This window comes from Sorex fumeus, unplaced genomic scaffold (genome assembly GCF_029834395.1).
Source record: "Sorex fumeus unplaced genomic scaffold, SorFum_2.1 ptg000015l, whole genome shotgun sequence".
NCBI classification, from domain to species: domain Eukaryota; kingdom Metazoa; phylum Chordata; class Mammalia; order Eulipotyphla; family Soricidae; genus Sorex; species Sorex fumeus.
The window spans coordinates 13,501,243-13,518,729 of NW_026606072.1; the positions used below are offsets into that span (position 1 = coordinate 13,501,243).

General features: G+C 41.9%; 2 protein-coding genes across 3 annotated transcripts in view; one reads left to right on the plus strand and one right to left on the minus strand.

The window, feature by feature from the left end:
* The window catches only part of NDUFAF2 (NADH:ubiquinone oxidoreductase complex assembly factor 2), a 166,383-nt gene extending 165,283 nt beyond the window's left edge, over positions 1 to 1,100 (minus strand). Inside the window, exon 1 of the mRNA XM_056112066.1 lies at positions 921 to 1,100. Within this exon, the coding sequence (XP_055968041.1) occupies positions 921 to 1,047 (127 nt within the window). The 5' untranslated portion in view covers positions 1,048 to 1,100. The remainder of the gene's footprint in view (positions 1 to 920) is intronic.
* A 133-nt stretch (positions 1,101 to 1,233) lies between these two features.
* The window catches only part of ERCC8 (ERCC excision repair 8, CSA ubiquitin ligase complex subunit), a 45,726-nt gene continuing 29,472 nt past the window's right edge, over positions 1,234 to 17,487 (plus strand). Inside the window, exons 1-3 of one of the 2 annotated variants that reach the window (XM_056112064.1) lie at positions 1,234 to 1,362; positions 12,329 to 12,424; positions 17,051 to 17,152. In XM_056112064.1, the coding sequence (XP_055968039.1) occupies positions 1,286 to 1,362; positions 12,329 to 12,424; positions 17,051 to 17,152 (275 nt within the window). In that variant the 5' untranslated portion in view covers positions 1,234 to 1,285. Of the gene's footprint in view, positions 1,363 to 12,326; positions 12,425 to 17,050; positions 17,153 to 17,487 lie in introns of those variants that run through there. The other variant, XM_056112065.1, reaches the window with a different exon arrangement.

Consider the following 17,487-nt stretch of genomic DNA (forward strand, 5'->3'; position numbering starts at 1 on the left):
GAGGATCCTCCCAGGAGGGGAGATGCATGTTGAAAGTAGACTATGGACTGAACACGATTGCCACTCAATGCCTCTTTTGCAGACCACAACACCCAAAAGGAGAGAGAGGACAAAAGGAAATGCCCTGCCACAGTGGCAGGGTGGGATGGGGGAGATGGGGGGTGGGAGGGATACTGGGATCCGTGGTGGTGGGAAATGGGCACTGGTGGAGGGATGGGTATTTGATCATGGTATGACCGAAACCCAAGCACAAAAATTTGTAAATCTACAACTGTACCTCCTGGTGTTTCACTAATAAAAAATAAATTTAAAAAAATAACAAAAATAAAAACTGCGTGCAAACTAGAATCAGGACTCATGGGGAAAGGAACTTGGAACTCCAGGGCGATCTAAGACCCCCAACCCCCACCTACCCCTGCCAGTGTGCAGGGACCCACACCCCGCAGCTGTGAGTGTGATTCGGAAGGAGCGGTCTCAGGGAGCCAAGGAAGAAGGTGGGCGACAGGAAAGCCGGGGCGCTTGAGCTGCTTGAGCTTCCATGACTCCAGCAGGACCAACGGGTCGCCAAGGAGAGGAAAGGCCACTTGCCGGCCTCTCTCCGAGGCCTGCGCCCTTGGAAGACCTCGAGGTCCCTGAGACCTCAGGGTCCGGCCCCAGGAAGAGAACAGGGTGCAGGGGGCTCGGCCCCAGGAAGAAAACTGGGTGCAGGGGGCTCGGCCCCGGGAGGACAGCGGGGTGCGCCAGGCGCAGGGACTGGGGCCCACTGCTTCAAGCAACTCCCCGCGACAGCCGCCCGGGTGGAAGGTGCAATCGGCCACACGCAGCGGGACTGGTCTGCTCGAGTGACAGCGCAAGTGTCGCACGTGGCGTCAGCGTCCAAGACTCTCCCGTGCACGCGCTGCCCTCGCTCGCTCTCTCACCTCTCCAGTTCTTGTACGACGGGACGTAGTAGTATTTGTTCCCCAGGTGGTCTGTGCCCACTTGCTCCCTCACCTCCTTTGACAGCGTCCTCCACAAGACGCGGAACAAATCCCGAGACCAGCCCATGCTGCCAGCCCCGCGCACCGAGCGGGCGGCCGCCAAACTCGCAGCCGCCGGCCACCCGCCGCCGCCCCGCCCCCTGCGCGGAGGACTTCCGGCATCGCATCGCGGCCTCCTAGGAACGGCGCTGGCTATTGGTCGGGTGGCGCCAGGACCGGGCCAATGGGAGGCGCTGTTGTTTTAGCCCCGCCTCCGAGGTCTGTCATGGCGGCGCCCAGCGGACGAGCCGGCGCGGAGGAAAGGAATGCTAGGGTTCTTGGTGGCGCGACAAGCGGGTTTGGACGACCCGCTTCGCCTGCGGAGGGCGGAGTCCACCCGGAGGTAAAGCCCACCTTCCCTTCCCGTCCCCTCGGTGCTCCCGTAAAATCCGGGGCGAATGGCCGCGTTAGCCCCCGTGGCTCCGCGTGCAAACTGGGGGGCCTTTTCCGTGATTGCAGGCAGGTGGGCGCTCGCGCGGTCCACGCACGGGGTGGGCACTGTGAACTTCAGTGGCACTTTGCTCTTTCTTTCTCGAATTGGTGGGGCAGGACTGAACCAGAGAGTTGGGGAGCGGGGTGGGTGGGTGGTGAGGTTTCGATTGGAGATCAAACGAGACAGGTAGGGGGAGACCCACGGAGGGGGAGGAGGCTCGCGTGCTCGGCCCAAAGGAATCGGGATGCTGGAGGCTGAACTTGGACTTGCACTTCACTCGCTCGGCGGCTGCACCGGAGAGGAGAGCGGGAGTGGGGGCACGAGTGAGGGAGTTTGCAGTTCCCCAGCTGAGGTTGATGGAAGCCTGCGTACACCCGGACGCTTGCAACTGGGATGCGGAGGGTGGAAAAAAATGTTTTTTTTGGACTTTCTTAAGAAATTGAATCAAGTAGCCAAGGAAATTGATTGGAAGGGAGGAGTCACCGATGGCTCGCGGTATGTTGTGCCTTGTATGGCAGGGTGAATAATGGTTCCTTTTCTTTTCCTTTTTTTTTTTTTTTGTTTTTGTTTTTTGCTTTTTGGGTCACAACTGGCAATGCACAGGGGTTATTCCTGGCTCATGCACTCAGGAATCACTCCTGGCGGTGCTCAGGGGACCATATGGGATGCTGGGAATCGAACCCGGGTCGGCCGCGTGCAAGGCAAACGCCCTCCCCGCTGTGCCACCGCTCCAGTCCCTCCTTTTCTTTTCAGATATAACTTGGGAACAAGTTATATTTTAACTTTGCCCACATCGCTTACCAAAAAAACTTGTGAGGCTTTTACTTGAAGATTGAAGGAGACCCAGATGCAGAGATGTTCATTATTCCGGAAAAATTTATATATCTTGACTGCAAATGTTAAGAAGACAGGCGATTTCAGTGATAAAAACCCGCGAGACATCAACACAGGGTTAGCAGATGAGGCTGCAAATTAACTGAGGAGTAGCCATCAGGCAACTGCTGAAGCTGGATGCCTGGAGAAGACTGTGTGGCGTGGTCAAACGTGTTAGTTTGCTGCCCCCAAACTCCTGTCTCTGCTTTCTTTTCCACCCCATTTCTCTGCTCTCTGTTTATCATTCAACTTATTACAAATGAAATTGTATTATCTGCATACTTTCTTACTAGTATATGTCTTCCTAACCTTAATGGGAAGAAGCATTGTACTCCTAGTACCCAGAAAAGAGATGGACTCAATTTATATGGTTTTGGTGTGAGCGTTTATTTTTTCATTACCACGTTTTGATTAATTTGAAACATGATTTGGATTCACTTCTACTGCTGTCCTCTATCCCCACTCCTAGTTAAGTGCAGAGTTGACAGTAATTTTAGGTCAGTCTTCCACTTTTATAAAAGGGAACAGATATATCCAGAGGTTTTATTCCAGTGATTGCAAGGACTCAAGCAAATATATATACCAAAATTTGATGATACAGGACCAAAAGATATATCAGTGAGCCAAGAGCATGTTTTGTATGCAGGAAACCCAGGTTTGTGTTGCCCCCAAGAACAAAAAAAAAAAAAATTTTCAAACAAAATTTTATAATATGGGTTTCTTCTACCACCATGTGTAAGGGATGTGGGCAAGTTTACCGATGTGGGCAAAGTTTTGCCTATTGTTTTACCTGTAATTTTATTGAAAATAATTGTGCTTTTGGTTAAGAAAACATTATTCTCTTTTCTCTAATATGTTCAGCAGTCTTAACCACATCAGTCATAAGATTAAAGATGTGAAAAAATGGATATCTTAGTCCTCTAATTTCAAAAACTTCTTGTTCTAAGGATGCAAGTATAGTTTTTTTTTTATCAAAGTTTCATCTCTTGATGTCAAGAGAGGGGTGCGGCAGGGTGATACCATTTCACCGAAACTCTTCAGTGCCACCCTCGAGAACATCATGCGACGACTGGAATGGGAAGGAATGGGAGTGAAGATAGATGGTCGGCAACTACATCACCTCCGCTTTGCTGATGACATTGTTTTAATAACACCAAACATCAGCCAAGCGGCACAAATGCTGGCCGACTTTGACCGTGAGTGTGGAAAGGTAGGACTACAGCTGAATCTTACGAAGACAATGTTTATGAGAAACAGCCTCGTTCCTGATGCCCCATTCGCTCTCAACGGAACGACCATCTCCGAATGCAACAGCTATGTGTACCTAGGTCGAGAAGTCAACATGACAAATGACCTGGCACCTGAGCTGTGCAGGAGGAAGAGAGCGGCTTGGAACGCCTTCAAGAACGTCGAAGAAATAGCTAAGAGGACGAAGAACCTCCGGCTCCGGGCACATCTCTTTGATTCCACTGTTCTTCCTGCATTAACATATGCCTCAGAGACCTGGGCCCTACACAAACAAGATGAGAACGCCATTCAGGTCTCCCAAAGAAGAATAGAAAGAGCTATGCTTGGAATATCACGTTTCACTCAAATGAGAGAACGAATCCGGAGTTCTGACATCCGTCGACGATCAAGGATCAGGGACGCTGTTTCGTTTGCCAAGGTGTCGAAAATCAGATGGGCTGGTCACGTAATGAGATTTAAAGACGACCGTTGGACTAGAGCTGTTACTGATTGGATTCCACGGGATGTCAAGAGACCGCGTGGCCGCCCACCTACCAGATGGTCAGACTTCTTTGTCAAGATCATGAACGATCGGTTTGAGGCCCTCCATGTTCCCGGAGCGAAGAGATGCCATTGGGCTACACTAGCACGCGACAGGGACAAATGGAGATGTTACTGGCGCCCGCTCGAGCAAATCGACGACTAACGGGAAGTTAAGTGATTTAAGTGAAGTGATTCATCTCCCAAACTTCTGACATCATTAAGACACTTTCCTGGCATGCTGTTGCAGCCGCAGCCTTGGTTCAAATCCCAGCACTGCATATGCTCTCTCATGAACCACCAGTATGACCCAAAAAAAAACAAACCAAAAAGTTATGGTCTACGTATAAAGGCCAGGGTTCAATATATGGTTATGGGGGGCTGGAGGGAGAATGAAAACCATCTAACTAAATTGCCAGATTAATGATTACTTTATCTATAAATCGCTTTTAATCCAGTGGCTGCAAAGCTATAGCACTCCAATGATATCACACACATTTCTCCCACCAGTTGCTTTGCTTGCCTATCAAAAGTCTTCATTTGTCCCTAATCCTGTTAACACTAATTTATTCTGATTATGTCATCTGAATGCAAGTTAATGAAATATGGATACCAAAAGAGAGTTGCTGTTCTTACAAAACTTGATGAACTGCTTTTGGGTTTTGGATCTCTTTGGTTTTCATTTAGGGGCCTTGACCATTAATAGTTGGGTGTTCCTCCTGGCATTGTTCAGGAGACCATGTGCCTGGGATCAAACCCGGGGCTCCTGTGCTGAAAGCATGTAGCTATTCCAGCCCTTTGAGCATCTTCCCAGCATTACACACACACACACACACACACACACACACCCTCTGTTTGCAGTGGTAGTGTGACAGGGGTTAATCCCAGGACCTTACACATGTGAAATATTCACTCTACTACTGAGCCATATCCCAGACCTTCAATAAACTACTTTGAAATAGTTACAGCAAAAAAAAAAAAAAAGGAGAAATGAGGGAAAGGGAAATTGCAGTGGATCTCTGATCTTAAACTTTTTTTTGGTCAAACACTAAAAAACTCATCTACCCATTATAAATGTATAGGAAAATGGAAAATGGACCGGAGGTGACACAATTACCAAAACCTTTGCCTTACAAGCGGGAATTTGATCCTCACTGTTGCATGATCCTGGCAGCTTCGGTATTTGTGCTTGGCAGCTCTTGGGATCTCCCCCACACAAGGAATTTCTAGCTGTACCACAACCAGGTACATGCAAGTGTCTCAACTAAAAGAATGTGACTCCAGTTCGCACTAGAGCCAAAAGTATGGGTGAGCACTGTGTCCAGGAATACAACTCCCAAAGAGCACCACGGCCAAGTTTATGACCAGAAGAACACCACAGCTAAATGTAGAAGCACAACCAAGCATGAATATTACATAGGACATTGCAGCAATATCGGCAGGAGAAGGGCAGGAATTAAGCAAAGGAAGATAGTAATGCTCATATTTATTTCATACACTCTGATGTAAAACAATGAGAGCAAAGTTATTTCTTTGTAAAAGAAAACTTGGTATCAAATACGCATCAAGTACTTCTCAGTGTATTATTTACAAGTTGAGCATCTTTTCTACACCTTGACTAATTATATATAATGCTTTATAAATTTGGTTCAGATTCCAACATTTATCTTTTAGATTTTCAGTGTCAAGTAACATATCTGAGAAATCCTCTAATGTTCAGTTATTTACTAACATCCTTTCTTCTGGGACATCTTTAGCCTTTTTATCACAACACTTCTCATGTATATCAATTAGTTCTCCTTCGTTGCCTTTTTCTGCTTTAGAGTTTCTCAAAGGCAGTGCTGACAGCATTCCCAGAGTTAGCTGTTTCTTTATAATTCTGTTTACATTCAATTTGACTTTCAGCATATGAATTTGTATTTCTCAGGTGCCTTCAGTTTTACTATCTAATTCCCTTCTCAGTTATCCATTTATGGAAAATTTCTTGTGGATTTATCTTGGGGACACTGAGGAAACAAAATTACACACTTTGCAGACTGTGAGCTGAATATCAAGTGCACGGTAACCAATCACCTGGAAGCTTTGAAAGAAGACATGTAAATGGGTCACTAACTATGATGTGCATGATATTTTCATAGTGATTTATGGACTGAAGAACTTTGTGCTTTATGCTATTACACAGTAACTGAAATTTAAACCATGTTGTCAAAGTTCTTAGATGACTTAATCAGTAGTTACTGAAAGTCATGTACAAGACTGTCAAAAGTAGGACTGCTTATATATTTAAGTTAAAATGTTTAAGGTGGTACCTCTTTTTTATAGATAACCCTTAATAGGTAATGTTTTGTGTAGCCAAACAGCTCACAGCCATTTTTTATTCAACTATGCCTGCTTTAACTTGCACCTGGTTCTTTTTTGTCAATGTTAAGAACAAAGGCATCGACACTGTTAAAGGCATCAACAGTGTTAAGAACAAAGGCATCAATTCTATGTTTACAGTTCACTCCCCCACTTATTTTTAATAATTTTATTAAGATTTAATTGACATACATAGAAAAACTGCCCATTAGAATGATAATTTGATGAGTTTTGACTGGTGCACTTTTATTTCTATTTTTTGTTTCTATTTTGGTCCACACCTATTGGTGCTCAGCGCTTAGTCCTGGCTCTGTGCTCAAGGATGACACTTGGTGGACTCAATGGACCAGATGGGCTACCTGAAATAGAACCCAGGTAGGCCATGTACAAGACAAGAGCCTACCCACTGTACTATTGTTCCAGTCCATAAATACACGTACAAAAATATCACTATAACCAAGATAACTATATGGAACCCTCAAAAAATCATCATGACTTGACTCTCTACACTACTACTTCAGGAAACCACTTAACCTGCTTTCTGTCAATATTGATTAATCAGGATATTTTGAAATTTTATATAAATGAAGTTATGACTTATTTCACCTAGCTGCTAATTGTTTTGAAATTCCTCCATTTTATCAATCACTTTTTTTGTTTAGTTTTGTTTTGTTTGTTTTTGTTCACTCCTAAATGAACATTGAGCTCTATTCAGTTTGGAGTTATCCCATTTATGTACGTAGCGGCTTTATATGGAATAGCAAGAGGGAATCCAGCCCTGGTCACATATGTTTTAAGAATAATTTGTTGTATTTTTCTAGATATATGTCATTTCTGTTTGTGTTTTTTTTTAAATTTCTAATATCCCCAAACTTTTCTTAATTGTAGCTTAGGTAACATGGTTACTGTCACTGTCACAGTCCTCCTGTTGTTCATCAATTTCCTCAAGCGGGCCCAGTAACGTCTCCATTGTGACACTTGTTACTGTGTTTGGCATATCACATATGTCATGGGTAGCTTGCCAGGCTTTGCCCTGTGGGTGAGATACTCTCAGTAGCTTGCCGGGCTTTCTGAGAGGAGTGGAGGAATTGAACCTGGGTCGGTCAGGTCAGCTGCGTGCAAGGCAAACGTCATACCCGCTATGCTATCACCCCAACCCAACATGATTACAATAACATTAATTTTCATGGTTTTAATATATAAAGTTACTATACTTTCATCACCACCCAGGTGCCCAAGACCATTCACCAACTGATGTACAATCTTTTTGATGAATTGTTGGATTCTGTTTGCTAGTATTTTGTTGAGGATCTTTCCATCTGTGTTCATCAAGGATATTGGCCTGTAGTTCTATTTTCTGATGGTGTTTCTTTTTGGCTTTTAGTATCGGGGTGATGTTTGCTTCGTAGAAACTGTTGGGGAGTATTTCTGTTTCTTCAGTTTCCTGGAAAATCCTGAAGAGGGTAGGTCCTCTTTAAAGTTTTGAAAGAATTCACTAGTGAATCCATCTGGCCCTGGACTTTTGTATTTGGGAAGACTTTTGATTACCATTTCAGTTTCCTTGATAGTGATGAGTCTGTTCAGGTATTCCAGATCATCTTGATTCAACTTTGGGAGGTCATAGGAGTCCAGGAATTTATCTCTTTTAGGTTCTCTTGTTTCCTGGCATAAAGATTCTCAAGGTAATCTCCGATGATCCTTTGAATTTCTGTGGTGTCTATTGTGTTGTCCCCTCTTTCATTTCTGATTCAGTTTATTAGCGTGTTCTCTCTCTCTCTTTCTCTCTCTCTCTCGCTCGCTGTCTTACTTTGTGAGTCTTGCTCACAAAGATTATCACTCTTGTTTATTTTTATTTATTTATTTATTTATTTACTTTTTTTGGGTCACACCTGGCGATGCACAGGGGTTACTCCTGACTCGTGCACTCAGGAATTTCTCCTGGCGGTGCTCAGGGGACCATATGGGATGCTGGGAATCGAACCTGGCTCGGCTGCGTGCAAGGCAAACACACTCCACTGTGCTATTGCTCCAGCCCCCTCTTGTTAATTTTTTTAAGAAGCCAGCTCTTAGTTTCATTAATCTTTTGAATTCCAGTTCATTAACTTCTGCTCCAAGTTTTATTATTTCCTTTCTCCTGCCTGCTTTGTACTCCTTTTGTTGGTCATTTTCCAGCTTAAGCTGTGCAGTAAAGTTACTTATGTGGACCCTTTCTTCCTTTCTGATGAATACTTGAGTGGCTGTGAACTTTCCTCTTAAAACCACCTTTGCTGTATGCCGCAAGTTCTGTTAGGTAATGTCCTCATTCTCACTTGTTTATATTTGTTTGAGTTGTTTCTCCATTACTGTCTATGACTAGCCTCTACTTTCAGTGCATCCTGGTCTGAGAAAATAGTTGACATGGTTTCTATGCTCTTGACTTTATGGTAGTATGTTTTGTGTCCTAACATGTCGTCTATCTTGGGTATGTGTGTGTGTGTGTGAGTGTGTGTATGTACACCATACACACACACACACCATACACACACACAAAACCCTTGTCTTTCATTTCTTCCTTCAAATATTCCTTACTGAACTCTGATCTAGTTCTTCTATCAAGTGATGACAAGTGGTGATAGAGTGGTGTTGGAGGTTCCAACTTCTGTTGTATTGCTATCAGTTTCTTCAAGTCTGTTGGCATGTTGTTTTAAGTATTTTGTTTGCCCCTCATTAGGTGCATATGCATTTAGGAGTGTGAGTTCTTCTTTGTGTGCAGATCGCTTAATCATGAAGAAATGACCTTTGCTGTCTCTTATAACCTTTTTCCCTCTGAAGTCTATGTTGTCTGATACTATGACCACCCCGGCCATTTTGAAGGAATTGTTTACTTGAAGAATTGTCTTTTTTTTTTCTTTTTGGGTCACACCTGGCGATGCTCAGGGGTTACTCCTGGCTCGACACTCAGGAATTACCCCTGGTGGTGCTCAGGGGACCATATGGGATGCTGGGAATCGAACCCGGGTCAGCTACATGCAAGGCAAACATCCTACTCGCTGTGCTATTGCTCCAGCCCCAAGAATTGTCTTCAAGAATTGTCTCCTAACCTTTGACTTTAAGTCTTTGCTTGCTCTGATTATTCAAATGTGTTTTTTGCAGGCAACAGAAAAAAATTGGGTTCAGTTTTCTAATCCATCCTGCCACTCTATGTCTCTTATAAATTGCTGCATTTAACCTATTTTCACTGGAGATTATGGTCATGAAGTTCTGTGACATCTTTTTTCAGGAATTTGGCATGTTTGTGGGACACATTTTGTCTTTGTTACTAAAAAGTAACTTTTTAGTTCTTATAGAGATGGTTTAGAGTCTGTGAAGTTCCTGAGTTATTGTTTCTCTGTGAAGTTGTGTATTGTTCCTTCAAATCCAAATGAGAGTCTATCAGGGTAAAGTATTCTTGGTAACACGTTCTTTTCATTGAGTTTTTCTCTATATCTTGCCGCTGTCTTTCGTCCCAAAGGGTTTCTTTTGATAAATCTACTGTAACTCTTAAGGACACTCCTTTGTATGTAATTTCCTTTTTTGACCTTACTGCTTTCAGTGTTCTTTCTCTTTCTGTGTTTTTTGTCATTCTGATTAGGATGCGAAGTATTTTTATTTGGATTTCTTTTAGCTGGTACTTACTCTTCAGCCCTACTGAAACTAGGTGCATCCACTCTTCAGCTCTCGAAGCTTCTCAGCAAAGATATCTTTGACTGGATTCAAAGACATTTGGGTTGAATTCCTGGTCTTCTGGGACCTTGGTTATCCTTACGAATCATCTTGAATTTATTCCTTGTCAGCTGTTCGTTTATTTTGAGACATTTTCCCATCTGCTGTTGCCTGGATGTTTCTGCACCTCATCTTGGAGCTTAGTGATTCTGTTCGCAATAGCTCTTACTCTGCGGTTGCAGCCTTCCAGTGAATTTTTCATTTCATCTACCAAGTTTCTCAGTTCTATCATTTGTTTGTAGTTTCCTCATTTTTGCTTAAATATGCTGTTGTGTTTTGTTGGCAGTTCATTCCATTGTTTCTTTGTGCTCCGTATACATCCTGTTCAACAATTCCTTTCTAAATTCCTTATCCAAGAATTATAGAGCTTATTATTAGTTGAGTCTTCCAGGCTTGCGTCTTCACTCACTAAGCATGGTAGGGTTCTACATTGCTTTCCCAAATCTACCTCTTCTTTATGCGCCCTCTGCTTGGTAGTCTTTGATTTGTGTTCAAAGAGCAAGAGTTTATCATCATTTGATAGTACCTGTTTTCTTTTTTCTCTGGATACCGCAGATAAGTGAGATCATGTGGTATTGTTCTTTGACTTCACTTAAAATGATTCCCTCTAGTTCCACTCAAATTTGCTGCAAATGGCAAGATTTTGTCTCTTCTCCAAGTTTTCTTCTTAATGCCATTTCTACCTGTATGAAGAAACCTGCTTTAGCAAAGAATTTGTTCTTGTAGGGAAGGTCTGATCGTTCCTGGTTTCTGCAAAAGTATTCATAGTAATTCAGATCATTTCATTATAGATAATTTTTCATTTCTCCTGGTTACTTTTCAGTCCCAGCAACATGATGGTGATTGACTTAAGCATGGATTTTTTAAATTTTTGTGTTGGGGGACGCCTTCAGTTGTGCACAGGGTTTACTCCTGGCTCTGCTCAGGGATCAATCCTAGTATTACTTGGGCACCATATGCAGTGCCTGGGATCAAGCCAGGATATTACCCTGTATATCTCTGCGGCCCCCTGAACATCCTCATTTTACATTTTCATCTCATAGGAACCACTTCTGGGATTTAAAATATATAATATGTGTATATGTAAAAAATTTTAAGATAAAATCTTAAGCCACTACATATATTATTTAGTTGGACTATATATATATGCGTACTTTCTATATACTATATAGGCATAATATAAATTTATAATCCAACCCAGGTTGGAGGAGAGTGAGAAGCTTAAGATTTTGTCCACCAGGTGTCCTCAGTTAACTTAAAATTTCTAGCATTAACTTCCTGAAAATTTTAGTCTTGAGTATCTTTGTGTATAAGTGTGTGTGTGTGTGTGTGTGTGTAAAGCAAGATAATTTTTATTAAATGAAACTTACTTAGAAGCCTTCTTAGAGGAGAAAAAATACATGTTTGAGAATACAGGTTTCTTCAGGGTGACACAAAAAAAAACATTGTGAAAAACAACTAGACGTGTGGAAGGGAGAACATGGGCTTAAGAACAAGCCTCTCTAAATATTCTAAAGCAAATAAAATGCACCTTTAAATAATTTTAAATAATGCTTCAGGAGAAAGCATTTAAATGTAATTATTGTTACATTTAAATATAATATAATTGGGCCTGGAGTAGTAGCACAGTGGGTAGGGCATTTGTCTGGGATGCAGCCAACACAGGTTTGGTTCCCAGAATCCCACATGGTCCCCCGAGCACCGTCAGGCGTAATTCCTGAGTGCATGAGCCAGGAGTAACCCCTGTGCAACGCCAGGTGTGACCCAAAAAGCAAATTATATATGTATATAATAATTATTTATTTTCCTTTTGGGCCATACCTTCTATTGTTTATCCTGGCTGTACAATCAGGGATCTCCTATTGGGGCTTAGGGGACCTTACGGGCAATGAGGGATCCAACCCAGGTTGGACTCATGCAAGGTAAGTATCCTAACCACTGGACTGTCTCTCTGGCCCACTGTTGATATATTAGATTTTCTGTAGAATCTCTAAAAATCTTTGGATATGTGGTAGAAAGAAGGTTAATCATAACTTGCAATTTCAGCTCTGTATAAAATATGGATTTGTAAATATCAAATTACCTTATTTATTTTTATCTTTACTTTTCTCCCCTTTATTTTTAAAATTTCTTAAAGGGTTTTGGGCCTGGAGTTAAACAAAGACCGAGATGTTGAAAGGATCCATAGCAGCGGAGTCAACACCCTTGACATTGAGCCTGTTGAGGGGAGATAGTAAGTTTATGATGTTTGTAAAACCACCATTTTTCTTTCTGCCTGACATGCAGTAAAATCTTGATTTTGGATTAGTTATATAAGTGTCTAAAAGTAGAATTAAATTGTACCATGTTTAATCTGGTCTTATTCCATAGACTTCAAAAAAAGCTATAGTCATTGTTAAATTAATAGGTACTGAAATTCTTTTCATTGTAGATAACTTTTAAAATGCTTTAAAGATTAGTCGCTAGTCTGTAACCCAGCGTGTAGCCAAATACAGCAACCAAAAGTGTACTTTGGAGAATTGGTTTGAAGCAAATCAGATTTATATTCTACTTCCTTCTGACTTTATTACCATTTATCAGCTTGTGACCTTTCTAGCTCTTAGTTACCTTGGCTATAAATGTGAACAGTGATAGCTAACTGATAAGTTTGTTATGAATGTTAATTGAGATAATGTGCATACCATGATTGTCATAGAACCTGCTATATCATGAATAATAACCTTCACTGCTATTAACAAAAAGCAGTCCCATTACTTTTACCCCTTTCCTCAATTCTCCACTCAAAGGTGAATACTTTGAAAAATCTAAACATGCTCTCCCCTTAGAACTCATTTTGACCTAGAACTCATTTTTTTTTTCTTTTTGGGTCACACCCAGCAATGCTCAGAGGTTACTCCTGGCTCTGCACTCAGGAATGACTCCTGGTGGGGCTCGGGGGACCATATGGGATGCTGGGAATCGAACCTGGGTCGGCCGTGTTGGCTGCGTGCAAGGCAAACGCCCTACCCGCTGTGCTATCGCTCCAGCCCCTAGAACTCATTTTGACCTCATGTTACTCGTAAGAGAAAGTTCAAAACCTTCACATGGTTTTATAATGAAAACAAGTATAAAGCAATTTTATTTTATTTTTCCTTTTTTTTTATTAGTGAAACACCATGAGGTACAGTTGTAGACTTACAAATTTTTGTGCTTGGGTTTCAGTTATACAATGATCAAATACCCATCCCTCCACCAGTGCCCATCCTCCACCCCCACCAATCCCAGTATCCCGCCCACCCCCCCATCTCCCCATCCCATCCTGCCTCTGTGGCAGGACACTCCCTTTTGTTCTATCTCTCCTTTTGGGTGCTGTGGTTTGCAAAAGAGGCATTGGGTGGAAATCATGTTTGGTCTATAGTCTACTTTCAGCATGCATCTCTCATCCTGGGCGAATCTTCCCACCTTTATTTGGTGCTCCCTTCTCTATCTGAGCTGCCTTTACCCCTAGCATGTGCGGCTGGCCTCGAAGCCATGGAGTGAACCTCCTGGCATTTATCACAGCTATTCTTGGGTGCTAGTCTCTTATTTTGTTGCTTTATGTTACCCAGATGAATGCAGTCTTTCTATGTCTGTCCCTCTCTTTCTGGCTCATTTCGCTTAGCATGCAAGGCAAATGCCCTACCGCTGTGCTATCGCTCCAGCCCAAAGCAATTTTGTACTTTTTCTTGTGAGGTTATGTTTAGCATTTGCCCAGAATTTTCATATTATAATGAGATTATTTTTTTCCCTTAGTATTTACATTAAAATGAGTCAGGAAAGATTTAAAGAATTTCTTTTTTTGTTTGTTTGTTTGGTCTTTGTTTTTGGGCTACACCCTTCAGTGCTCAGGGATTCTCTTGGCTCTGTGCTCAGGGATCATTCTTGGAGGACTCAGGGGGCCATAAGTCGTGCTAGGGATCAAACCCAGGTCAGCTGCTTGCAAGGCAAGCCCTGCCCTCTTATCTCTCACTTCAGATTTCCACTTTTTATTTCCTGCTTTTCATCTTCTAGTAAATGGTCTCATTTGCTAGTATAAGAAAAATAGGTGGTGATAAAATTCTCATTTCAGCACTTAAAAATAACTAGTGATAATTCTTTTTCTTTTCTGACCTTTTCTAATCCTTTATATAATAGTCCTAGTCAGCATAGCCATGGAGCCTTTATTTATAAAATAATACAGACATGAAGGGTATTAGTTCAGTAATAGAGCATTTACCTTGCATGTGTGAGACTGAATTCCCAGCACTGCAAGAGGACACTAATAAAATTAAGTAATACAGACATGAGCAACAAGGGAGAGCTTTATTTCTTTTGGTCTTCGTTTCTCATGGAAAAATTACTTAATATTCCAATTAACCACTTATATTGTCGTTAGTTTTATAAAATATGTGTCTCTAGTGCACTGTCAGTTAGGAGGTCAATTGGAAATATGAGAAATTAGAAATTATACATGTATGAAGTATTTATTGATAATTATAGGCTGAAGCTTCTTTAATGAGAATACAGAGAAAAGTTAAGATTCACTATAGTGGCTTTCTTTCCTCATGATTGCATGGTGGAAAATTTGCAACTGTTCCATTCTTAGCTAAGATTTGTATTTTGCACCAAACATTTATAGCAGCAAAAAGAAATGAAAAGCAAAATGTATGTGTAATGGAAAATTAAGTATTGATTTTATTTTGTTCACACACGAGTTTCTCAAAATATTTAATATTTATCACTGTGAGGTCTGTGGTAATAACACTGAAAGCCAGAGTCTAGACTACAGAAATCTAATAAAGAAGGATTTATTGCCGAAATAGGGGCTTATTTTAAAAACTCTATCGGGGACTAAGAGAGATGGTTCAGAGGGTGCATCCTGTTTGTTAGGCAGCCCTCAGTTCCATCCCCTGATATTTTGTAGTCCCCCAGCACCACTGGGTGTGGCCCTCCAAAAAAATTTTCTGTACAAGTACACAAATTACACTTTTATATCACTCTGAAGTATGCAGTAGAGGTGCCGGTTCACCAGTCTAAGGTTGAAGAATGCCAGTCTTGTTCTTCAAGGAATTCACAACAGGACCTGCAGGATGAAAGCTGTTAGGGTCTATAATCTCTTCAGCTAATCAGCTCAGGGCCCACTGCAGGGCAGTAGGGCAAGGAGTGACTGCTTGGGACAGAATCGATTCTACCTATATGTTCAAATAATAGGCAAAGGAAGTGTCTAAATACCACAGAAACAAGATGCCCCAGAAAAAGTTTGAGGGACTAGAGCTAGAGTCCAATGATAGGATGCTTGCTTGCATACTGTACCCGGGTTTGATCTCCAGCGCTGTGTATGTTCCCCCAAACCCTCCAGGAGTGACCTATGAGAGCAGAGCGAGGAGTAAACCTTGAGCATCATCATGTGTGGGTGTCCTTCCCCACCAAACAAGAAAAACATTGAGAACACGAGAAAAAAAATAGGAAATCCTGCTAATAGTAAACTGCCACATTCTGAACACGTTTAAAATATTCTAAACCAAAGACTGGCGAGAGTTCAATGAGCATTTGCATGTTTTGTATGCAGGAGACCTGGGATCAATCCACAGCATTGCATGGCCCCTCAAGCATGACCAGGAATAATCCCAGAGTCCCGAACACCCACCAAAAAGTATAGAACAAATCTTTTCTTCTTAAAGTTTTGGATTTGTTTGTTTGATTGTTTTGCCACACTGGATGGTACTCAGGGCTTCCTTCTAGCTCAGTGCTCAGCGATCATTCCTGGAAGGGATTGGGGGACCATATGGCATTCTGGGGATTGAACCCAGCTCTGACACATGCAAGGCAAGAGCCCTACCTGCTGTACTGTCACTCTAGTCCACTCCTATTCAAAGTTTTTTTTTTTTCCCTCCCGTTGATCGTCGATTTGCTCGAGCGGGCCCAGTAACGTCTCCATTGGAGACTTTGTTGTTACTGTGTCTGGCATATCGAATACTCTCGGTAGCTTGCCGGGCTCTCCGAGAGGGATGGAGGAATCGAACTCGGGTCGGCCGTGTTGGCCGCTTGTAAGGCAAACGCCCTACCGCTGTGCTATCGCTCCAGCCCATTCAAAGTTTTAAGAAAATGATTTTTGTTTCGTTTGGGGACCACACCAAGCAAGCACACCAAGTGCTCAGAGACTGCTCCTAGCAGTGCTCAATTCACCCTGTGGTGCCAAGGATTAAACATGGGCCATCTGCATAGAAAGCATGAGATCCAGATTATTGAGCAATAATATTAGCCAATAGCAACATTTCATATTGGTATATAAAGTTGAATCTCTCTCTTCCTACTATATTCTTAGGTATGGGAAGGAATAATAACTTTGTTCACAGCTGTAATAACAGATAAAGCTGTAATAGTATGTTTACTCACAACTGAAAGAATTGAATTATCATTGAGGTGGTATCTGACATTTATGGATCCCCTGTTCTTTAGTAGGCAGTATAAAGGCTATTTTACACATAACGTTTATCTTTTCTTCAGCTTTGGTCTAGTGAAGCTCTCCCTCTTTTCATAAATTTGAAAAGCTTAAAAAGATGAAGCAGTTTTCCCAGACTCAGATAGCTAACATGAGTCCTAGTTGGTCTGATTCCATTTTCTTTTAGCATAGTAACAGTTATGACATTTACTTTCATATGTAATTCCATCATGTTTCTATAGCCTTTTTGTAATCGTGAAAGTAAATTATAAATATATTCATTTAGAAAAATTTTGAAGTCCATATTAGTAGACTTACTTCGTATGTGAGGGCATAGTTGGTTTTTTTGCAGATTCATAATTTTCAGTGTCAGAGGTAATTGGATGAATTAAAATAACTAATGAGAATTTTTTTATTCAGTATGTTATCAGGTGGTTCGGATGGTGTGATTGTACTTTATGATCTTGAGAATTCCAGCAGACAGCCGTATTACACATGTAAAGCAGTGTGTTCCGTTGGCAGGTATGTATTAATACTGTCACTTAGGGCTAGTACAGTGGATTGGGCACACAGCCAACCTGGGTTCAATTCCCAGCACCACATATGATCACCTGAGCCTACCAGGAATGATTCCTGAGTGCAGAGCCAGGAGTAAGCCATGAGCACTGCCAAGTGTGCCCCCCCCCAAAAAAAAAGTAACTCACGGATATATTAACAGTTTAATATGCTCTTGCATCAGTTGTAAAACATGAACGTAACAGTCATATGAATATCTCCAGCAAGTTGTTTCAGTGATGTGTTTTCATGACCAATTTTTGAGAAATAACTCAAATTCAGGTACAGCTGTTTCTTAACAT